This window comes from Eptatretus burgeri, chromosome 3, assembly GCF_056783735.1.
Source record: "Eptatretus burgeri isolate ZD-2024b chromosome 3, Ebu_testis_v1, whole genome shotgun sequence".
NCBI lineage: Eukaryota > Metazoa > Chordata > Myxini > Myxiniformes > Myxinidae > Eptatretus > Eptatretus burgeri.
The window spans coordinates 114,212,988-114,222,833 of NC_140963.1; the positions used below are offsets into that span (position 1 = coordinate 114,212,988).

The following is a 9,846-nucleotide window of genomic DNA, read 5'->3' on the forward strand; positions in this document are numbered from 1 at the left end:
GTGAATGTCTCGAGGCCAAATGCAGCCTCAGAATAACTCCCTCAGATTTCAGCAATTTCCCAAGGTGAGTCCAGCGGCCTACGAACAACGAAGGGATCGATTGTGCGAAGGGGTACACGTTTCCTATCTATCACAGCATTTATTAAACTTTCGTCAATCCCCGGGGCTTTTCAACACGCCTGTCTCTTTCAACTATCGGTTCTAGAAACCATGATTTCCGTCGCCTGTGTTGGTGTTCGTTATTAATTTGGGCCTGGCCCACAAATTTTCGCTTGTGCTCTTGCACAATTTCGTGGCTGGGCAGCATGGTTACATTGGCAGGGATACCGATCTGCCAAACTCGAACTACGGCACCCCCGGGTCGCTGAGGTTGTCACCGAGCCTACCTACTCTGTATGAACGTGAGGAATGCCCTGGCAGTGTCCCCTTCGATGCCCACGTGGCATTTTGGTGCTCCAGGTCCCGTTTCTGTGGGCTGCCCGAGCCCATGACACCAACTCGGTCCCTTGGACCCATGGCCTACTACTTCGGTGCCCAGGGGGCCCTCCACTCAGTGCGCACATTTCAACAGCCACGCTCCCAGCTGGTCAATAGACTCCGGCACCCTACAAAAAAGGTTTCGTGCCTTCATTCAACAGCAACAACAACAAAACGGCATCCGATTGGTTAATTTAACTAATCCACTAACTAATATTACACTAACCCAGGGTTCCCTTGGGTGGGATTCACTCCTCCCCCCAATCATTCATTCGCACCATGCATTCCACATTCACTCCACTCACACTCGGGCCCGGTGACCCACGTTCACTCATGTTTCTTCCTTTTTCACAACACACTCTTAAAACTACGTCTTCCTAACCAATTCGTGCTCCCCGTCATCCCTTATTCGAATGCATGTACCATTTAATTCGACGTAGCTAATCTACGTCCCCACTACACGGTCCATGTCCACAATCTATTTCTGAATTCTAAACTAAAATTTCTCTAACTGATTTTACCAGGCCCCATGGAAGACTGCTCTTACCCCCATGAGGCCGGTCTATCTATCGCTAAACCCTCCCCTATTGCTCCTTTCCCCACGGCGAGGATGTTTGCCACATCCCGGCTGGGAGTTGGGTAATCGTGCAAAGGCTCGGTAGGCTTTGCATCGCCAGGGCAGCGGTTTGCAATTTGCCCGTCCCTTCCGTTTGCCCGATAATTGGAAGCGTAACGTCGCCCCGTCGATAGCATTACACGTCCGCTTCCAAGCCATCCACCATGTGAGCCGTGCGTTTCTCACCTGGCCTTCGTGCTGCACGATCCCTGCCGACGTCACTCGCACACGGGCCGGGTGGCGTCGTCAGGACACGTTCCACACGTCCCGCGAATTCCACTTGCTGCGCGCAGCACGCGGAGCCTCGCACACGTGCTCATATGGGGCCACGTGCTTCCAAATTCACACCATTTTAGCCGTCCACGTGGTGGTTTCGTACCAATCACGGGACGTTTCGACGCCGGCTCCCGATCACGGAGTCGTGCGTACTTGAGCCGTTCGCAAAACACGGAACGGATCTCGCACGCAGCGTCCCGCAGAGCCGGCGCGGTTTCCAAAATAGTTCCGTCCGTTACACGACCCACGTCTCCCGTCTGGGTCTGTCCGTGTCCCATCTCCTCACATGCACTCACACATGCCATGTTATTCGCATTCTGCACACATTTTGACACACACTCTGGGACATTCACATTGGGGGCTCGTGTTCTTCCAAAAGATCCCGGGGTTTATATACCCCTCAAGCTCGGCATGTACTCGACCTCGTACGGCCTCACCGGACTCACCTCGTCACGGCCTGCCACGAGGGAGCATACCGTCTCCCCTTGTCCCTGTGGGAGGTTAATCCGACCCTCGCATTTGGTCTTGAAACATTCCACCAGCTCACCCTCAATGTCCCTCCGCAGTTCTGTGTGTATGTGCACCTCTTTAGTTTCGGGCAATTCGTCCCCCTCTTTTGATTTCTGCGTCTCCGTCACCTCTTTTAATTCCTGGCTTTTCATCTCCACCTGTCCGAGCTTACAGGTTTCTCCCTTAATTATCGTGGCATCACTCGTCCCCTCGACCGTGCCCGTCTCCATTGCGGTCCAAACAGCCTCCACACTTCCCCTCGACTCGGTCATTTCCTCACGTAGTGTACTGTGGTCCAATTTGCAAAATTCCGGACCACGTTTTTCAAATTACTACGCAGTTTTTGCATTTCACCTCTCAGTTCCTGCGCTTTCGCATCCATTCGACTTTCCATTCTTTGCATATCACTCCTCTGTGCTGTATTCCCACCCATTATTTGTTTTATTATCTCCATCATCTGGCTCATGTCAAATGGTGGAGCCGATAGAGGAGCCGATCCACCACGATCGGGTGCGGACCCGATAGGGATTGCTTTGTCCGGCATAGGGGAAATTTGATGCAGGGGGTGCTCATGCACCACCGCTGCCGCCCCCAATGCCACCCCTGGGTCTGATCGCAGGGAAGGGTCTTCCTGCAAGGTGTTGTCCTGAGCCATGGGTTCCTCCAACATTAATTCAGAACCCACCTGTACCAGTCCGTCTTGGTCCGCTATGGTCCGTGCCGAGAATTAAATAAAATTTAAATCCTGCTCTTAATTTGGAGGGACGCGGGGGGGGGGGTTGCTAAGCACACCCCTGGTCCGAGTCCCGCAAAGCTCTCGATGGAGGAGGAGGGGTTCAAACCCCGCTCCTAACACCAAACTGAAGCGGATTCAAACCCCACAAATTTTCTTTGGAGGCGGAGGGGTTCGTATCCCATTCCTGACACCAAACTGTTGTGGGCCAGGGGTCGGTGGCGACAACGACCGCTAGGTGGGGGAAGCTACGTCATTTCCACCAGACTCCCCGGAATTGTAGGCCATCGCTCCGGATAATTCCGTGACGCGGAAGGTCGCTGAACCGACCATGGTCGCCAATATTTCAACTGCGTAGCGTAGGGTCTTTTTGTCTATAACCAATTTACCTAATTAACTAGGCAATTTTGACTACCGGGGAAACCACGCCCTCGGCACATCTTGCTCGTACCGGGTCACTCTACTGACTGTGGTAGAGTTCCAACTACCGACCACCAACTCCGGTTCAGGTGCAGCCGAGCAGAAACTGCCAAAGCCGTGCCAGCTGGGATTAACGGATTATCGGGTATAAAACCCCGTCTAAACTCAGATCCGAACCATGCTGGACCAATGCAAGAAGGGATGGAAACAGACTGGGAATATTTGTGATGATTTATTTACAGTAAATGAAGACACAAAGCAAGACTTAATGCGAATATGCAAGCAAGGAATATTTACAATGATCCAAAAACACTTATTCAGTTCTACTTAAAGACGGGTTCACACGCAGACACACACACAAATAAAAATAAACCCAGAGTTCTTTCTTGGACCCTCACAGCCGAGGAGAGAGACGAGCTCGAGGTTAGAGTCCAGCTGGCTACCTGACCGTCAGAGGAAGGGGGTGCTCCGTGATGCGGCACCTGGCAAAGGTCGTTGGTTTGGTCCCCAGTCGCACGTGTGGTACTCGTGATTCGTGGCAGAGCTCAGGTGGTGAATAGCTGGGTCCATGGAGGGGGGTCAGGGTTGCTCTTTCCTTCCTTGTAGAGGGCCAGCAGAGATACGTTCGCCGTCTCAACGCCGTTCTGCTCAACCCTCGGAACAACCAGTTACCACCCCTTTGTAACAGCCTTCGTAACAGCAAAAAACCCTTTCGTGACAGCAAAAACCCACAAAAACTCTGCTCTCAGAGAGTGCTCGGGGATTTATCGACCTCCCTCAACGGGGAGGGGCCCTTGGTGAAACACCTCGCTGTCCTCCTTTGATTGGACAGGGTCCTACGGCCCACCCTTCCAGGGCAGGGCCTCGGCCCCTGCCGGGAAACCCCAGCCACTCTTCCACATGGGTTCATACTTGACGAGTAACAGTATCAACGTTGCAAAAAGGTCGTCGTGAAAGAGTTACAATGTTTGTGGAAAGAACGTTTGTGGAAGCGGAAAGGAACGGCGGACTGGACGTTTTTTCCTCGTATGCTGTGGCCAGCGAGGCGCAGGTTGCAAGCGCTGGAAGGTACCGTGGTTGGTTGTTGGATGGTAAAGATTTATTTAACCTCACTAAAAAAACATCGCAACGCACACCTTTGATTCTCCCACTAGACAAAAGGAAGGGGATCTGATTACACACATACTTAACGACATAACTGACTTTTGGGACCTGTATGTTGAATGCGTATGGTTTCCACATCCGTAACAATATATATATATGTATATGTATATATATATATATATATATATATATATATATATATATATATATATATATATATATATATATACATATACATACACGTATATGTCTGAAGCTTTCAAACCCAATGGCTGGAGAGCTGCATCGACTCCATCCACAATAATTATTTGGAAGAAAATCATGCCTCTCCCATGTTGGTTTTCTGGTCAGCTGAAGACACCTTTGAAAGTTTCACATTCACAATTTTAATTGTCCGAGCTTTATAACCACGAGCTTTGTATTTATATGCAAATAAGCTGAAGGCATGTTTTTGCTCCATGTGCATAAGCCGGGTTATTTATATTTTCGGAGGCGATCGAGGCAACGGTCTGACCAATACACCACCCAAATAAAGGGAAGAGCAATTTACGCGATAAATTAAGGTTTTTGTATGTAATTTTGGTTTTAGCCCGAGTTGTCAAGGCTGAAGAGTGTGAGAATACAGAACTGTCACCTGTCATCAACTAACGACTACTACACGCAACACCTGCAGGATCACACAAAACTGTGCTAATTCCCAGCATTGTAATACAGCCCACTGATGAGTCCTTCCCATTTGTTTGGCAACAACGTCAGTTCCAAACACAACTCACATTTGGCATGACAATAAATAAATAAGGCTCCAGATCAAACTTTGCAAAGAGTTGGGGTGTACCTGCACAATCCAGTTTTCACACATGGCCAACTGTATGTTGTTGCTTCCTGCATTTGCCATCCTCAAAATATTTGTTTCACAATTGCAGCAGATTAGTTTAACAAAACAAAAACCGTTATATTCGAGAAATGCTTTGAATTTTTTGTTGAAATATAAATGTTTTGCCATGAAAATGCTTATGTAAGCAACGCTGCAACAAGCAGTCTCGAGTATATATCAAGCAATAGCCAGCTTGAATGCATCTGTTCTGAGGTTAGACACAAAACCAGATTGTGATGAACTAATCAGCATCAGGCTTAAGACCCTGTGATGCAAGTATTTCCAACAGGAGTTGATGTTTGGAGAACAATGGTAGTCCAGTGCACAATTTTATCAAACCAGCAACTAGATCTGTGTGCGACAATGCATCGAAATGTGTGTGCTCACACTGATGGACATACTATGTACAGCACTGTAAAATAAATGCTCAGTTTTCTTGAAAGAGAAGAATCAAAGATAGATCAACCTTATGACCTGCCATTAAAAAAGAGGTTATTTTTTAATTCAAAATTTTGTCATTATTGACTTGTGGCCTCGCCAAGCCTGCAGCATTAATGCAATTGATAAAGAAATACAGATCAGGCTGGATTTGGCAGAATGCTGGAAAACGCACACGCTGCAGTCAGTGCTATATTTTTCCATGATGGAGAATGGATTAAAGGAACACAGCGAATGCAAAATCTCTTAAATATTTAATGGAAGTATAATTTGTTGTAGAAGTAAAAAAACAAAAAACGAATTGGCTCGCTGATACCAAGGTTGCAAAGTCTCATAAACGTCGTCTCTGTTTCTTATGACTTTGGATAAACGTTTTTGCCAACCCTCTTGTCTCACGACAAGCCAGGAAACTGATTAAAATGATTTAAACTTCTCTGAGATGCCAAAAGTCATCATGCATGATGTTTCAGCTGATAATTAATAGTGCAAAAAAAATGGATTTGACAAATTCACACAACAGGTCCACCCCAACCAGTATTTTTGAGACAAAACAATGGGAAAATTGGCTCTTGTGGTCAATGAAAGGCACTTACAATGGCACGCCTGTTCCGTGGAAAACATGTTACAGCAGTTGCGCCTACATGGCCTTTGTCACAGAACTGAGTCCTGCTTGTTGGCAATCCATGTTCACTGTTCAGCACACACCAATGATGTAATAACAATCTTAAGTGAGTGGATAATTGTTTTAAATTTTAAAATATCTTTATTTGTGGGGGGTTTCTTTTCATCCAATTAAAGGTACACAAATTAGCAGCATATTTGTAAACAATTCACAACTGTATAAAGTCATTATTTTCTTTCAAATTATAATGCAAATGTGTACAGTGAACACACACCCATCTTTCAAACATTTCATCCATAAATCTTAAGTGCACAGTTAACTCCAAAAATGAATAAAAAGGAAAATAAAAATAAAGCAAACAGAACTTTGAAAATTGTTATTTTCACCCATTACTCAGTTACTCGATGAGCTGGAAAAGTTTGAGGTGGTGCATCACATTGCCATGACCCTTGGTGCATGCAGCAGACGTGCCGCTGAGGTGGGATGTAACTCTACCCGCTGAGTGGTCTGAGCTCGACTCGAACCATCTCAAAACAGCTCATCATGCCCACAGTCGGGTAGAATCCCCCAGCGGGGATCCTTGCCTCCCTCTTTCCCAACAGTTTTCCATTCCGCGTGAAGAACACCTGCAATGAACAGTTTTTGAGGAGGTTTCATCTTAATTCAATACATATCAATCATGCCAACCTTCACATCTTTGCCCCTTCAGAATGATTTTTGTTTGTACTCTTGCTTTAGCATCTTTGTAATAAAAGTCACAGAAAACCCACCTTTTCATTCCTATGCAATGGGTGCCAGGAATGAAATACGATTCAAACATAACATTCTGAATGTGACGACATAGTGCAAATGTTTCACAAAAAATGCTCAGTAGGAAAAATACATGACACAAATTATGTCAAAAGCAAGTGCAATACAATTTCACACATGGTTCCAAGATAAAAAAAATAAAGAGGCTCCGTTTCATTATTTTACTTCCCCCCCCCTCCACACCGGGTCAACAGTGTGCCTCAAAGGTAATTTGAATATGGCATAGCAGGTACATTCAGACAGCTGATTCTTTGCAAATGCAATGCAATTGGTGTGGATGGAGATGTGGAATTTGAAGAGAAAATCACCTAACTTTTACTTGCAATCACCATCAATGGGTTACGGTGTCCCTTGAGATGGTGTCACACATGGTTGTCTGCACAACACACATCACACCTAAATCTACAGGTGCAGCAGAGGATGCCAGTATTAGGATCTTTAGAAGACATTAAAATAATCTTGCTGGGATGTTATAATTATGGGGTTGTGATATTAGCCGATATGATAAAATTTACATTTGAGAGCCTGGTGTTGGCACAGTGGTTAGGGCAGCGGCTTGGGATCCAAAAGGTCCTGAGTTCAAGCCCCGTTGGGCCACTGAATTAATACACCAGGGGGTTGACTCAGCCTGTCATCCTTCCGAGGTCGGCGAAGTGAGTACCAGTGTACTGGGCCGGTGTACACCCCGGTTAAAATAGGTGCACCATATCCCTGTGTCGTAAGAGGCGACCAGGGTTGCGTCAGGAAGGGAATCCAGCGTAAAATATGTGCCAAATCACGATGCGGATCATACGGATGATCCGCTGTGGCGACCCCTAACGGGAGCAGCGAAAGAAGAAGAAGAAGATAAAATTTACATTTGAGGGGGAGCCAAAAGCTTTTGTCCTCAACCATAAAGGATTGGTCCTGCACCGGTGAAACTTGGCACAGATGTTAGTACTTTTCCATTTCGTTCACACTTTGTATCACACATATTTTCACCCAGTTGTAGATGAGTTTCCTGAAGCTATTGGAACAATTGTTGTTTTACTGCGAAACTACTCAAAATGTGGTAAAAAAAAAACTCTGACTCCGACCTTGTGTCATTAAAATACCACTTGCTGGATATCATCGAAGTGGAGAATCAAGACGGGTGTCAAAAATTAGCTAACACTGACGAATTGTGTGACTATGTCATATCACAGGAGCAAAGGATTAGCTATGCATTAAAAAAGATGTTGCTGCTAATGTTCCACTGACTTTTCACCATAGTCCAAGTGACTGTACACAAAACATTGTACAAATATTAAAGACCTCAAACTATGTTGTTTGCTGTCTACAACCAAGAAGTACAGACAGGCTGACAGGGCAGCTCAGAGGTTGCGTACTTGCCTTCGAGCTAACTAGTCTGGGATTGATCCCAAAACCGACTAAAACTGTCACCCTGGTGCTTCGCAGGCAGAGCGTTGCATGAATGAGCACACTGTCCGTTGGATAGGATGTTAAGTCAGGGTCCTATTTGCCAGCATTTGCTGGTGGAAGTGAAAGATCCCACTGTGTCCTTTGCAAGAGTAGGCCGTTGTGTGCTGGCACTCTGGCTAAGTTCCATATTGCTGACCGAAGTTACAGAGGTCACTGCATCAGTGGCACAGTTTCCCCCATATAAATGATGCAACCAGCCACCAGATGCAGCAGATGAATGAATAAGGGAATGAATGTACAGACGATTATTTATGCTCAAGCATTTCCAGCAATAACTCAAGTAAAAGCAATGCAAAAGTAGCCAATTTTAGTGCCTGAAGTGAGAAGAAATAACCATAATCATCAGCTTAACTTTTACAGTATATATTTACCAGTAAAATCGAAGGCGGAAAAAAAAATGATGATGTAGAGTTCCCGTTTCCTGACTGACCCCCAAAAAAGTGTTTTGGGGGACATACAATGAAAATCCTAGCTTTTCCATGAACCTTGACTGTATATCTTAAAAAATTGAACCTTACAATATGAGGAGCCACTTTTGGTACAGCGTTGGCATGGGTGATGACTCGTATTGGTGTCATCATGGTGTCAAAAGACCTTTGAAAATGTTTTTACGTCATTTACTAGTTTATGAGGAACTGTGTGTGTGTGGCTTTCAATTTCTGGTGGTGTATTTATCGCCACAACAGCAATTAGTCAAAAGATCCCCCATTGTTGTACAGTATAAATGCATAATAGTTCACTTTTTGTAAAACACAGCCAATGACGAATATGAGGCAGACACAGCTAAAGTGGAGGTGTGTGCAGATATTTTTAAAAGGTAAGAAAGCAGCTCGTTCACCCTTCACCACAGGTCTCTCCTCCTCCCCACTCTCCCAACCATCACCACTTACCCACAGCTCACCCCCTCCCTACTTCCCTGTAGCTCTTCCACCCATCACTACAGCTCTTTCCCCCTCCTACAGTTATGTATGCAAGCCCACAAGCTTGCCAGCCCTTCCTCTCCACTCACCAACGACTCACTCTCCTCAGCTCAGAGCACCAACCCCTCATCTATCCTCTCTGTTCCTTACTCCCACTAAAATACACCCCATACTCCCCAAGCCATCTGTCTACCCTATTCTTACTCTTGCCTCCTGAAGGCCCCAATAATTCTAGTTGCTGTTCCTCCTCCACAGCTCATTCTGCTCGTCTCTAACATCACGGGGCTTCAGACAAATGTCTCAGATGTGTCTGTTCAGGTCACCTCTGCATATCTTGATGTTGCCCGCCTTGACAGAAAATTTCTGACATAAGATGTTCCTAAATCATTTGTGTCCCTCCTTGTCGAGTTTTTGCAACTGTTTGACAGGCCCAGCTATATCCTGGTTGTATGTAAAAAAAAAATACACACACCAGCAGCAGCCGTCGGGGAGGGGGGGGGGGGGGTTGGTAGTGGAGGAGGTGGGGCAAGTATATTTTGTGCTGTACCTAATAACCCCCCTGTCTGCATCAGGGGTTAGTAAACC

At 46.0% G+C, this 9,846-nt stretch overlaps 1 protein-coding gene across 3 annotated transcripts in view; it reads right to left on the minus strand.

Moving 5' to 3' along the window:
• Window positions 1-3,245: 3,245 nt before the first annotated feature.
• Window positions 3,246-9,846, minus strand: part of LOC147030776 (SPRY domain-containing protein 3-like) — a 61,152-nt gene continuing 54,551 nt past the window's right edge. The window contains exons 4-5 of one of the 3 annotated variants that reach the window (XM_085875192.1): window positions 7,194-7,256; window positions 3,246-6,696 (exon numbers count right to left, since the gene is read on the minus strand). In XM_085875192.1, the coding sequence (XP_085731318.1) occupies window positions 7,212-7,256 (45 nt within the window). In that variant the 3' untranslated portion in view covers window positions 3,246-6,696; window positions 7,194-7,211. Of the gene's footprint in view, window positions 6,697-7,188; window positions 7,257-9,846 lie in introns of all 3 variants that reach the window. The other 2 variants (XM_085875191.1, XM_085875190.1) reach the window with 2 other exon arrangements.